Below are 14386 nucleotides of genomic sequence, written 5' to 3'. Positions count from 1 at the left end.
GATATTAGTGATATGGCACTGAATGAAGACAGGGAGCAGTCAAGAGGAGATTAACACAGCAGATGCAGGGAAGTAATGGAGCTATTGGTGAGTCCATGAAGACAGAGAAACAATGTGAATTATAAAAAAATTAGTAGTCAAAACTTTTAATGAAGAGACTAGTTTGATCATGAGATTAAACCAATCACATGAACTCTCAGTACTGTTGACTTGTCAGTACCAGAATTACTCAATGGTATGCAAGACCTGTAATTCAATCATCTTTCTTTCTATGGTTATGTTCTACCAGAGTAAAGCTACATTTAGCTAAAATGTAGAATTCGCACCTTTGTGAAATACATGTGTTAGTTCTAGCCTCAAATAGCTAAGAGTTTAATTAAACTAATGCACGTCAAGTCAGTTATGAAAAATATATTTCCTCAAGGAAAACTTGAGGAATGAGCTAACAGTTCAATTCTTTTCTTTTGTAAAAGAAAAATAAGCTGTTTACAGGAAGTAAAAGTTAGTTCTATTTTATATTAAGATTTCCATTAATGTACTGTTCCACTATGTATGATTTAAAGTGACCTGACATTTCAGCTTTATTCTCTCTCCAATACCACAACAAGTTTGCTCCATTTATTAATATTTGTGGGCTTAGTTTTATGTATTTTTTTAAATATTAAACAACAGCCTTGCAAACTCACCTGGAGTCCTGAAAGATAAGCCAGGCTCTTTCCTTCTCGCATATCACCAGCAAGTAATAAAGTTTACCCTCCATGACACCTCAAGAACCACACTGAAGGCTGAGGTCGGGTGGGTAGGTTCACAGGCCTAGCTGTTGGGGAAAAAAAAAATATTACCCTGTTCTCATAAAGACACATGTACTCAGCTTTACATGGGGCAAGTAATCACAATGAAGTCAACGGGACTACTCACAGCACGTAAAGTTAAGCACATGCTTAAGTCTTTAGGGATCAAGGCCTATAGAATCATAGGACTGGACCTTGAAAGGTCATCTAGTCCAGTCCCCTGCACTCACGGCAGGACTAAGTATTATCTAGACCATCCCTGACAGGTGTTTGTCTAACCTGCTCTTAAAATCTCCAATGATGGAGATTCCACAACCTCCTTAGGCAATTTATTCCAGTGCTTAACTACCCTGATAGTTAGGAAGTTATTCCTAAAGTTCGACCTAAACCGCCTTTGCTGCAATTTAAGCCCACTGCTTCTTGTCCTATCCTCAGAGGTTAACAAGAAGAATTGTGAAAAAAATATGTAATATACTTGAAAAATGTTATGTCCTCTCGATCTTCTCTTCTCCAGACTAAACAAACCCAATTTTTTGAATCTTCCCTCATAGGTCAATTTTCTAGACCTTTAATAATTTTTGTTGCTCTCCTCTGGACTTCCTCTAATTTTCCACACCTCTCCTGAAATGTGGAGCCCAGAACTGGACACAATACTCCAGTTGAGGCCTAATCAGCATGGAATAGAGCGGAAGAATGACTTCTCATGTCTTGCTTACAACACTCCTGCTAATACATCCCAGAACAATGTTTGCTTTTCTTGCAACAGTGTTACACCGTTGATTCAGATTTAGCTTGTGGTCCACTATGACCCCCAGATCCCTTTCTGCAGTACTCCTTCCTAGGCAGTCATTTCTCATTTTGTATGTGCGCAATTGACAGTTCCTTCCTACGTGGAGTACTTTGCATTTGTCCTTATTGAATTTTATCCTGTTTTCCGCAGATCATTTCTCCAGTTTGTTCAGGTCATTTTGAATTACAATCCTAACCTCCAAAGCACTTGCAACCCCTCCCACCTTTGTATCATCCACAAACTTTGTAAGTGTACTCTCTATGCCATTATCTAAATCACAGATGAAGATATGGAACAGAACTGGACCCAGAATTGATCCCTGTGGGAACCTGCTCAATATTCCCTTCCAGCTTGACTGTGAACCACTGACAACTACTCTCTGGGAACGTTTTTCCAACCAGTTATGCACCCGCCTTATACTAGCTCCATCTAGGTCAGAGGTGGGCAAACTACGGCCTGCGGGCCACATCCGGCCCACAAGACCGTCCTGCTGGGCCCTTGAGCTCCTGGCCCCTCCCCTGTGGTCCCCCCTCCCCTGCAGCCTCAGCTCACCGTGCGGCGGGGCTGCGAGCTCCTGCCGGGCAGCGCAGTGGTGTGGCTGGCTCTGGTCAGGTGGTGCGGCTGTCAGTCCTGCTGCTCTGACCGGCATGGTAGGGGAGCGGAAGGTTGGATATGGGTCAGAGGTTCATGGACGGTCAGGGGACGGGGAACAGGGAGCAGTTGGATGGGGCGGAGGTTCATGGACGGTCAGGGGACGGGGAACAGGGGGAGTTGGATAGGCAGTGGGAGTCCCGGGGGGCCTGTTAGGGGACGGGGGTGTGGATAGGGGTCAGGGGGTCCTGGGAGAGGGTGGTCAGGGAACAAGGAGCAGGGGAAGTTGGATGGTTCGGGGGTTCTGACGGGGGGAGTCAAGGGGTGGGAAGTGGAAGAAGGCAGATGGGGGTGGGGGCCAGGCTGTTTGGGGAGGCACAGCCTTCCTTACCCGGCCCTCCATACAGTTTCGGAACCCCGATGTGGCCCTCAGGCCAAAAAGTTTGCCCACCCCGACCTAGGTTGTATTTCCCTGGTTTGTTTATGAGAAGGTCATGAGAGACAGTATCAAAAGCCTTAAGATACCATGTCTATCGCTCCCCTACCCCCATCCACAAGGCTTGTTACCCTGTCAGTTTGTAAACTGGACAGGCTTGATATTGGATCAGTGAGACAGACCTGGAGCCCCACTAAATTTTGGTGGGGTTGGGACTTTTTTTTTTTTTTTTTTTTAAAGAAGGAGTAACATCAGAGAACAACAACATTAACATTTTTCACATTACAGAGAAGAATGTCTCCATTAAGTAGATAAATTTAAGCTCCTGAAACGGAGGTCCAAACTTGAACTACCTGTCCTTCCTCTTCCCCTACCCCCAACCCAAACTTCACAGTCACATCATCTTTTTAAAAGGAACACACCAGAGAGTTTTCAGGTAGGAAGAAGAGACAGTATACTCTTGAAAGCGTTCTCTGTGGCTTCTAATTGGGAATTCCATTGCTAGCGGTGTTTTCCTTTCAGGTGTCTCTCCCAGCTCTAGCAAGAGCTAGCAGAACACACAAGAGATATTCAGACATAAACAAGTCTGCTCCTGTAAGATTAATAACTAGTTTTGTGGTAAGAGTACCTGAGAATTCCCAAGTAAACAGAGAATGAGAGCGAGCCTAATCAAAATTGCTTTGATTCATAAAACATACCTTAGACACCATTTTCACCTGAGCAGGGAGATCATGCAAACTGGGAGTCTTGGAAAACCATTAATATGATCTTTGAGAGAGGTCTCATAGGCCTGAATGTAATTAAGGTTTCAATCTATTACTTTCCTGTCCCTCTTACCAGACTTTATGCAAATCCTTGAGTACCTATTTTAATGTTTCTAACTTATTCCTCCCAGACGACAAACTAAAATGGGACAGAAACAGCATATACAGCACAACTGAATCCAGTGATAACAGAAATTGAAACCCACGAGAATCAGCTACATAAAGGTAATTATCTGGTGATGCAGCTTAACTGGTGACCTGCAAAGGATATTTTTAAAATTGGGGTTTCTCCCTTTTTCCATCTTTATGGCACAGGAAGGTGACTGAATGGGATCCCCCCGGCTTGGTTTTGAGGCTTGGTTGGTTGGTTTTTTTTACACCTTTGGAAATATCAAGCTTGTCAAGTTTGACTTTTCCTGGTTCTGCTAGAAACTTCCATAGGTGTCTCAGACATTTATCAGCTCTTACATTTTGATTGAAATGACACTGATTCTTTAACAAAAAAGTTCTTCATCCTAACTGCTCTATACTCACTGAAGTTAGATGTTTTGTGAAGTTAGATGTGTTAAGGGTGGGGGGAAGGGACAGGGAAAGAGGTTTAAACCGTTCTGGCTAAAAATCCGTTCCCTTATTAGTTCAACTTTCAGTCTTCCTTGATTCCTGCAAAGTCATTTCACTATTTCTCCAATCATTAATCTTCCAAGACAGACAACGCATGAATTCCCAACCCAAAAACCAGGCAAAAAATTTTCACAAAAGCCCTCCAAGGCCTTATTTATACAACAAAGAAGCACTCTTCCCGCCCCGCTCCCACCTTTACAAATCACCATCCTGTTCAGCTATCCTTAAGCACAACATCCTTAAATTCAATTATTCCTTCATCAGTGGATTCCAACTGAGAGTTCTTATGCTACAGTAAGAGAAAGGATGGCCTTCTTCCTAAGGCAAAGAACTAGCAGAATGGGCATTAAGACACCTGAGTTCTATTCTCAGCTCTCGTACTGTATGATCTTGGGCAACAGTTATCCCAAACGACATCTCTGTACCCCAATTTCTTCCATATGTAAGTTATTAAAATGTAAATAGCTCCATAGACATATATAATACTTTACTTCCGTGGATAGTGCACACTGAGTCCCAAAAAGCTTACAATCTATATAGGTCAAAAAAGACAAGGAAGAGTTCTGGAGACGGAGAATGTTTGACTACTGACAACAAACTAAAGAAGTGGTTTTAAAGGAGGGAGTAAGTTTTTGCCAGTCAAAGACAAGAATACTTCCAGAAGTATTTTATTTATCGTTTGTATTGCGTTAGTACCTAGATGCCTCAGTCCCATTTTAATAGGCACTGTACAAAAATGAAGCAAAATGACAAAGAGAGAAAAAGCAGTAAGACAAAAGATTTGAGAGGAGCAAAAGGAATAGATGTAGGTGATTATAGAAGGTCTTGCAGATGAACAGGATCTTGAACTTGATGTGGCAAGATGCGGAATGCCAATGGAAAGATTCCAGGAAGTTTGTTTTTTTTTCCAGTGGGGGAAGGGGAAATTGGTCAGAACAGAGAGAAAGGAAGATAACTTTAGTACCACCAATTTTGAAAGACCTGGAGGATAGCAAAAGAGTTCAGCGGCAGGGAGGCCTGTCAGGACTAGATTTCAGTTATAAAAGCAAAAAAATGACTAGAACATTGATAGGGATTTAACCACTGGAATCAATGAGAAAGATTCATTTGAGAGATATTAACAAGGAAAATGCATCAGCATTGGGTGGAGGAGAAAAGAATTAAATGCAGCACATATTACAGGCCTGGGAGACATGAAGGATAGTGATGTTGTCCATGAACAAAAGGGAGACGGAGGGAAAAAAAAAGTTGATTTAAAAAGAACAAATCTGAGATAGCATGGAGACAACCCAGAGGAATGAGAGGCAGCCAGGAATACAAGACTGGATAGAGAAAAAGGATTTGGGAACTGCCATTATGGGGGAGGTAGCTGAAGTGTTTTAAGATCCCTGGAGAGAAGGTCTTTTAGAACTGTAAAGAAATATATTAACGGCATCTCATCACCTCTTTCAAAGGCTCTTGCTTCAGTCCCTGAGTCTTCAAAAAGGGATACATGTCTCCTTTTAGTATATTTACTGGTACTAGGCTCATCATTATCTAGGCTTTTTTGCTGATACTGGTCTTCTAACTTACAAGACAACTGGGCTCTTAAATGCAAAGAATTAAGTTTACTTCATGCTTATGTCCCAGTACTTTCCACTCCAAAATACTGTATCGTGCATTTCTGTACTTTTGGGATTCCACAATACTTTCATTCTGTGGAAAAACCCATTGACTATCTCTTCTCCTAACCCCCCGAATTGCTTGGTTCCAAAAACATTTTAACTCTACAAGCCACCATAAAAAGCTCTGCAGACTACTGGTCCAATGATCACAATTTGAGAACCTCTGCTATATTGCCTTTCATAGAAAAGAAATCCCAAGCACTTTACAGACTACAGATACAGATTTTGCTTTACATGTAGAACCCATTTAACACTGCACAGTATAACTAGAGCTTAGCCTTGTATTGATTTGAAACTGCAGACAAACGTAGGCAGGAAGAATATAATAGCCCAAATTAGAATTGGGCTAGGACACCATCATTAGCATACCTGGGCTTGCATAAAGTCCTATGTGATATTTAACAACCGCAATGAAGGACTTAGGATTTCTCATCTGAATAACTTAACTCTCTCTCCCTCGACAACGCCAGCTAATGCCACTTTGCCATGCAATCTTCCCCACTTCACCCATTTCACCCCACTTCATCCGACCATAGCCTCTTGGCCCAACCATCTAGTCCAGATCCCCTCAACACATCCCCTTTTCTCCCCATGACAATTTTCTATCACCTTTCCCAGACAGACTCGCCTCCTCCCTCCTGCACCAGTATATCCTTTACTCCCCCACACCTCCCAGAGTCTTCTACTGAGGTTACCCCTACTTCCTCCATCTATTCCACTCCTCCCTCGCTGTCTGCTCAGCCTCCTTTCGTTTGCATTTACCTCCTCCCAATAAACCCCCCTTCACCCGATGTACTCCCCAACTATGCCACTCCCTCCCCCTCAATGTCCTTCTCCTAGATCACTGCTTGCCCACCCCCCTTCCTAGTAGGCATCCCTTACTCACCTCTCACCCCCCAACACCTCTCCCCCCTTCCCTCCGCTCGCCCTGTCAGACGTACACAGCCAGCCCCGGCTCTGCCCCTCCCCTTCAACTCACCTTTCGCCCCCGGGTCCGTCCCCCCGTTACACCCCCGCCCGGGCCGAGCTGCCGGGACTGACCCTCACCTCACCCCTCCTCCTCACCGGAGATACTGCGCACACAGCAGGCTCATCCTCCGCCGCTCGCTGCCCGTCCCCGCCACCCCTCTCCGGGTCTCACAGCCGGGGCCGCTCCGCCGCCAAGGAGCCGCCGCCGCCTCCGGCCGCCGCCATCTTCCCGTGCTGGGCCCAGGCTCCTCCTGCCCGCCGGGTGCCCCCGCTCTGGGTCTCCGGCCCGGGAGTGGGCGTAGAGAAGGGGCAGTTCTCGCGAGACCCGCTCCGGCACCGCGCAGCTCTCAGCTGCCTGCCTCAGGCGACCAGGCTCGAGGAGGAGCCGCCGCCGCCTCCGCGCGCCGGGGCAGGCAGCAGCAGCCTCCGGGCTTCACAGTCAATGCTGTCCGCCTCCCCCACACTTCCGGGCCCGGGCCCGGGCCCGGCCCCGCCTCCCCAGCCACACTTCCTGCCCGCGCTACGGCCAAAGCCTTCCCCGCGCGTTCGCTGCCAACCCGCCAACCCGTTGTCTGGGCTGCTGCTATAGCAACGGGAGGTTGCCGCACTATCACCATAACAACCGCCGAGCGTGCTGCTCTTCCGGATTGGAATAGAGCCAAAAAACTGGCTCCTCCCCATGCTCCTCCTGACACCGCCCGCCCCCACTTGGCTGCCTGCCCTACATCCCGACCACTCCCCCACTCCTCTCCAATACCCCCTCCCTCACCTGCCCCCCGCCCCTCCCCCCAGCCCCTCTCCCCCCAGCCCCAGTTGTCCGTGTGAATACACTGTGCTCTGCCAGAATCACCAGCTGCGGGGCCGAGCTGGCTGGGCCCTCATGAGTCAGGGCACTGAGGGCAGTCGCTTGGGGGAAATCACACAGATCCCCCCCGTGCTTCGTGCCGATCAGCACCTGGAGTGAGGATGAAACCAGACCCGCTCTCCCCACCCCTAGAAGAGCTCAGCACGGCCCAGCGCATCTGGGAGGGGGCTATGCCTGCACCTGCCTCTGCAGCATCTGGCACTGTCAGCGATGGTGCCAATGGGCTGTTCCCAGATTCGTGCAGTTGTTACAGCAACGTGCAAATGTCCTACTGTGCTGCCCAGCGCTCACCGCTGTGCCAGTATCACGGAAAGTCTGAGGGTTCCTTCCCAAAGCGGGGGGAGAGCAAGCTAAAATACAGTCAATCCATTTTCCTTGACGTCAGGAAGCAATTTGGTGTGTCACAGATTTAATCATGTAGGATTCCAGGAAGCTCCTAGAGCCCAAAGCTGTGACAGTTAAAATGAGAGTGATTTCAAACAGTTCGCAGTGAGATGCTCACTGCTTCATTTCAAAGTCTTTCATCACAAGAGGGAGCTAAAAAAATACATTGATGCAATCTAAGCGAGCTCACTCCAAATAATAAGGAAGGTTGCCTGCCACCTGTCAGTAATCTTTTTTTAAAAAAAAAACAACAACCCCAAACCACCTAAGGCCATGCTGCAGCCCCTGTTTCCTTCCAAGATACTCCCTGTAAGGGGGAGTAATCATGTCCCTTCTTTCCTAAATGCTCTAGAAATGACCTCTTATTGCCTCCTTGAGGACTAGAGCTATTCCAGTTCCTTAATCCAGCTGTTTGCTTGGTTCTTCCTGCTCTCATTTTTCTACCCACCACCCTATTACTAGAAGGGTGGGCTTGTTCAGCTCACCCCACCCAGCCCACCAGTCAGAGTTTGTTCCCAGCTCTCTCACACATACCCACACTTTGCTGCTGGCTCTCTCTTCCTCTCCTTGCCAGCTGGGAGAGTGAACTGGCTTTTTCCTTCTCTGGGAGAAAGTACAGTGTAGTGCAATTAGGGCCTGATTTTCATGGATCAGCATGCACAATAGGAGCCAGATTTCCAAGAGTTCGGCACCCAACTCAGTGTTGTTCACTCTTTTGGTATTATCACACATATCTCATGATATTTGGTGCTTTTCTTAAAGCCTCAGGTCCTGGAGTTCAGTGATTGTGTGAGAATCTCTGCTTTTTATTTTTAAGAATGTTTCTTTCTGCTCATAGTTACAGAGAAAAGCATGAAAACATGAACCCAAAAGGCTCAAAAAACAGAACACATATAAAGAGACTCAACATTTATTTTTAAAACCCCCTCATGATTTTAAAGACAATATCATGATTGTTTGGGGCCCAATTTATGATTTTTGAGCTCTTAGGGTGTTTGGTATGTTGAGCTCTTTGGAAAATCTGGCTACTTATTTGTGTGCCTGAATAGGAGCAGGACTGTTTTAAAATCTGGCCCTTAGGGTCTGGCCCTGGACAACAGGGGGCTTGGTTTCTAGTCCCATACAAAAAAAAATAGATAAAAATAAAAAAGTTAAAATGGAGTTAAGATTAAAAGAATGTATTAGTAATTTAAGGTAAAAAACTGTGCAAACTTTGGCAAGTCACTTAATCTCCTGTCCCTCAATTTGTCAATCTGTAATTTGGGGATAAAAACACTCCCTGCCAGTGCCAGACAGGTTTGTGTTTCGAAAGAACTTTGAGACCCCTGGCCAGATGATGCCACAGAAATGCAAAAAAAACATTACAAGTGTTCTGTAACCCACACACCTCCTGAGTGTGGTTTTCTGTCTCCTGTAGTGGCACTGAGACCACTTATTTGAGAATAAAGAGTCTGCTTTACAGGCTTAGCTCAGGACTAGTTGGCTTTTAGCTCATGCAATAGAGGCTCATGCACTGAGGTCCTAGGTTCGTTCCCGCCCACTGACAACCAGGGTCTGTTGGCATTACATTTCCTCCATTGCTACTGTAGACCCATCTTCTTCCTCTATGGGATCCTGAAATGGGCAGCCTCTCCACTGTTTGTCCCTTCATCCTGGCTAGCTTATGCTTTGAGATGGGGTAGAGGGGAAGCTCAACTTTGCCCTTCCCTACTAGCTGGTACACTTATACCAGGCATTGCTTGGCTTAAGTAGAGCACCAATGAGAATATGTGTGGGAGAGGGAAGCTTCTCCAACCAGACTGCCAGATGTGCAAATGAGGGGAGTACTTGGGTCACCAAAGCTTCATCCCACCAAGAACAGAGTGTGCATGATGTGGTAAATGAGTGGCTTTGTGCTAAGAGCTCTGAGGAGATAGTAATTTAAGCCCATTGGAGAATCAGAATATCTATCCCCATATTTATTTCAGCCCTGGCTTGGACGCATCATAGGTTCTCTCCACCTTCCTTTTAGGGGAAACTTTTAACCCCCCGCCCTTCACCTAACTCTCCCACAAACACACAGGTCAGTTCTGCATACATTCCCTATCCAAACCACCAGAGTAATTTGGGGCAGGTGACGGTTGGGGAGCAGAAAGTCTCCCTTTGAATCTTAGACTCCAAAACTGGGGATTCAGTTTATAACATTTTTGCAGAAAGCCTCAGCTCTGCTTACACTGACCCTCTTCAATGACATTGCAGGAAATCATAGCAAAATATCTACAGCCACTGTGACTGAGTAGCAGGGACTTACCAATAGAAAAAGCTATAATTTAGTCATCTTTTGTAGTGTTGGGTGGCTCAGAAGATTGGTAGTAGTCTAGGGTGCTTTTCACTTTTAGGATACTAGTTCAAATCTGGCACTAGTGACTACAAGGTGATACTACTTGATGGTGTAATAGTTGCTAGTGCAGGAGGAAAGAGGGTCTTATTGCTAAAGCACAGGGCTTTTGGGTTCTTCTGACTCATTCATTTACTTTGGGGGACTCCTTTAATCTCTTTGTGCCTCAGTTTCTCCATCTGTAATATAAGGATAGTAAGTAGAGCTGGATGAAAATGAGGGCTCAATGGAATCACAATGTTCTTTGTGAATGTGTCAATTCCATTACAACTTTTGACAGAAACCAGGCAGGGATTCCTGGCTCCTGGGACTGGCTAGCTCCTTGGCTCTCACCTGGTGGGCTGCTCTGTGCCCAAGAATCCCGGGCTTCCTGATTACCCACCTGGTGGCTTATGTGCAGTCAATTAGCCAGGCATTCAGGGAGCCTGTTACCTGAGCAGGCCAGCAGCTTGCTGGGGGGCAGCTGGGGAACCAGGCAGCCTGGAGATCCTGGGAAATGTTTTTAAAAGGTCAAAACAAATTATTTCAATTTTTTCTCAACAAAATGTTGGAATTCCCATTCCATGAGATATTTCAACATTTTGATTTTTTGTTCTGAGTCTAAAGATTTTTTTTAACATTTGGAATTTCCCACTAAATGGGAATCACAGTTTCTGACCAACCCAAATAACAACACTTATCTACCTCATGGGGCAAAGGCTGGCTCAAGCAAAGCTGGTGTCCTCAAGCTACCAGGGGACCAAAATTCAGTTTCCACCTTTGTGTCCCATAATGAATGTTATTATCCCATAGCATTCTCTGTTATGCTAGCAAAGAAAAGCAGGAGGCACTAGAGAATGTATTCATATCTGGTCTGTGTGTTTGTGGAGATAGGAGAAAAGTGTTAAGCAGAATGAGAGGAGATGGATAAATAGATTTAAAATATGCCAGAAAGCATATAATAATTATAATAATACATAATTCCATAGTATAATGTAAAGCTACAAAAATGTTGAGGAAATATACATGACAATTTTCCTCTGGATACATGGATAGTCCTCTTGTGTAATCTTGCTGAAGATGATTTTTCTTCTTATCCCAAACAGAAATTCTTATATATTCTGTATCTCTTCTGTACTATTATTCATCACATGACAATGAAAATCTAAAGAAGCCCCCAAAGGCACATAGATTTCAGAAGCTTCACATTGTGCCACCGGTGCAGATCAGTTATGTGCTCTGGGGGAAAAACAAAGTATTTCCAAAATATTTGGAATTCTTGCACAGATACTATGGCATAAAATAAGCTATTCCTTTCATAGGACTTCCTTATAACATGGTAACTCTGCTAGATGTAGCAAGAATCTTTGTGATACTCCTTATATAATCATTACAATGTTTATTTGGTTTTTCTTTGTTTTACAGCCTAACAGAATGAGAGGAGAGAAACCTGGGATGTGCCCGAGCAAAGGCTACAACAATAAGGGAACATCCCAACTTAGGCAGATCAAAGATCACCACAAAGCTCTGAATCAGCACAAAGCAGCTTGCATGCCAGGCTATGAGCACTGGAACACAGCTGTAAAGCTCGTACTAGCATTTTGACCTGTCACATGGCACCCTCTTGACTCAGGAAGGCTCCATGCAACTGTGGGCTTGGCAGAATTGTCTGAGCCAACCCTGCATGGGGCTGTTTGAGGCCTAAATTTGCAAAAGTGTATGACATGTTTTGAGATGCTTGGGTGGAGGATGCTTATAGGAGGGCACATGCATCACAAAGGAGACCAAAAAGTGGCAGGGCCCAAACCCCAGTGCACAGAAAATCACTGGTTTCAGAGTAACAGCCGTGTTAGTCTGTATTCGCAAAAAGAAAAGGAGGACTTGTGGCACCTTAGAGACTAACCAATTTATTAGAGCATAAGCTTTCGTGAGCTACAGCTCACTTCTTCAGATGTTTGCTAAATGGCAAATCCTTTAGCACACTGGGTCTCAACGTGGAGGTCATGACCCTCAAGCAGGTAGTGGAAAGACTAGGGTGGTGGTCATGACCACTCTCCCTTTCTTTGTGGCTAGATGAGAGGGGGGATCCTGATTGTTCTATTGCAGTATGTGAGATCAAGAGGGGCTAACATTCTTAGTCTGGGACCTGAAAAGGTAACTTTTAGATACAAAAGTAACAAAGACAAATTATGCAAAGGGAAGTATTTGGAGAAGTGAAATCCAGGGCTAAAGGGTGTAACAAAGTAAGCATTTAAAAGAATCAACTTGTAGATTGGATCAGAAAATGTAGTTACAGGACAAGGAAAGTTTTAAAGGAGGGTTACTCCTGATCTTCATTAAAAATTAAAACTATGTTAAGAACAAGTTATGGTTGAGAATACATATGGGTAATTTACGTGTAAAAGAATATTACAATCACATGAATGTTATCCCAACATCAAGCATCACAAACCCAGGAAATTCATAGTTAAACATAAAAGAAATGTATACATGTTAAACATATGGAAATACAAAGCTAAGGCATCCAAACAACCTTAATTCTGCTCTATAGTGATACCATTAAGGAGAGAGAAGGGAAAACAAAAACAAAACACAGACACACAAAAAAACAACTCACCCCTCCAAACCTCCCCCCCCAAAAATAACCAACCAAACAAAACCATTAATGTGTCTTTCAAATTAGTTTAATCTAATCTGAGACTACACGCTACAATGAATTAATCATAATTGAACGATTGTTGCATAATGTCACTACAGGACGCCAAAACTGCTCTAACTTACTCCAGGGCAAGCCAGAATCACTGCACAGCCCTAAAATGTAGGGAGCATAAGGGTTTCTTCAGACTCAACCTAAATCCACTCTGACCCTGCTTCTCCTGCAGAAATGGAGTTCACTGAGAATCAGGCCTCCACAGTGGAATGACTCCATGGATAGTAAGAGATTATTATTATTTCTAAGATGTGCGATTGTTTTGTATAATACTTAATGATGTCAGCATATAAACACTACCTATCAGTTCATTTATCTACTTCATTATTCATTTTATGCCTGAACATGTCTTTATGTAGACAAAACTGCCACTGAGTTTAGTGGTGCAGGGGCCACCCGAAGGGATGAAGTGGATACAATTTGGGGCCAATCACATACAGATGCTCTTTTATATGCAAATTCTGATGATGTTTTGAAAATAGGTCCCTTACCCTTTTAAAGTGTTTCAGGTTAAAATGTGTTAAGGAAAAACGTGTTAATTTAGCTGCTTTATGTGTGGCCTGTGTGTGGAAACCGTGGCCTCTCAGGATGTAGGGCATGAGTTTGGTTGTGTCAGTCCAGTTGCTAGTGGGCAGGTGGCCACATCACAATACCACCACTTTGGGCACTAACTGGTGCTGTTGGTGGCAACCTCAGTAGAGGTAAGGGATTTAGCTTCCCCTTTATTCCAGTGTATAATCCCTCCAATGCAGAGTTGAAAATTGCATTGCTCTTGCCTGGGTAGTCCCTGTCCTAGTGATAAATAGAGGACTTCAGTCTCCAGGACTGTCATCTAGAAGGAGGATGCTTAAGGGGGAGGCTTTTTGCAGCTGTGAGGTCATATTCCTAGCAATCATATGCACATGCATTCAGACAGAGTTCCTCTGAGTGACAGCCACTGACTCCTTGGACTCCTAAGGGCAGAGGGCGTTGTCTGGGGTTCTGTGCTTGACATACCCTTCTGGATCTTTTGTTTTGACCCTGTCACCTGCAGCCCCATCCCTGTGTTTTCATGTTTTGTCCCCTGCTATTAGTTGTTTCCTGGGTTCCGTGGCTCCTCTGTTCAGCTGAAGGAGTGGACCCTTCATTCTCCTGGTGGGATCTGCCCCCGCATCGCTGGATTCAAACAGGCAGGAGGAGGAAGCTTGATGGGAAGGCTCTCTGTGATTGTGAGGCTATATTCCCAGTGCTCATATGCACATGCATCCAAGCAGAGTTCCACTCGGCAGCATTCACTGACATCCTTGACAATACTTTGGAGCAGTGGGACAGCGTCTGGAGTCCTCTGCTGAGCGTTCTGGTTACTTTGACACCTCTCTTGTGTCATTCATCCCCTTTTATTAGCTGACCTCAGTTTCTTTGTGGCCCTTCCCCTTGTCTGAGGATATGGCGAATGCTGTTTCTGT

General features: G+C 44.9%; 1 protein-coding gene across 8 annotated transcripts in view; it reads right to left on the bottom strand.

The window, feature by feature from the left end:
* The window catches only part of SMG7 (SMG7 nonsense mediated mRNA decay factor), a 102574-nt gene extending 95486 nt beyond the window's left edge, over positions 1-7088 (bottom strand). For 3 of the 8 annotated variants that reach the window (XM_073356631.1, XM_073356633.1, XM_073356627.1), the window contains exon 1: positions 6723-7087. Coding sequence is in view for 4 of the 8 variants with exons in the window: in XM_073356627.1 (XP_073212728.1) it covers positions 6723-6751 (29 nt within the window). In the remaining 4 variants the exon portion in view is untranslated. Of the gene's footprint in view, positions 1-686; positions 818-6704 lie in introns of those variants that run through there. The other 5 variants (XM_073356626.1, XM_073356635.1, XM_073356636.1 and 2 more) reach the window with 4 other exon arrangements.
* Between the last annotated feature and the right edge of the window lie 7298 nt (positions 7089-14386).

Source organism: Lepidochelys kempii, chromosome 8, assembly GCF_965140265.1.
Source record: "Lepidochelys kempii isolate rLepKem1 chromosome 8, rLepKem1.hap2, whole genome shotgun sequence".
NCBI lineage: Eukaryota > Metazoa > Chordata > Testudines > Cheloniidae > Lepidochelys > Lepidochelys kempii.
Note: the sequence above shows the minus strand (reverse complement) of the source record. Positions and strands in the feature narration are given on the sequence as shown.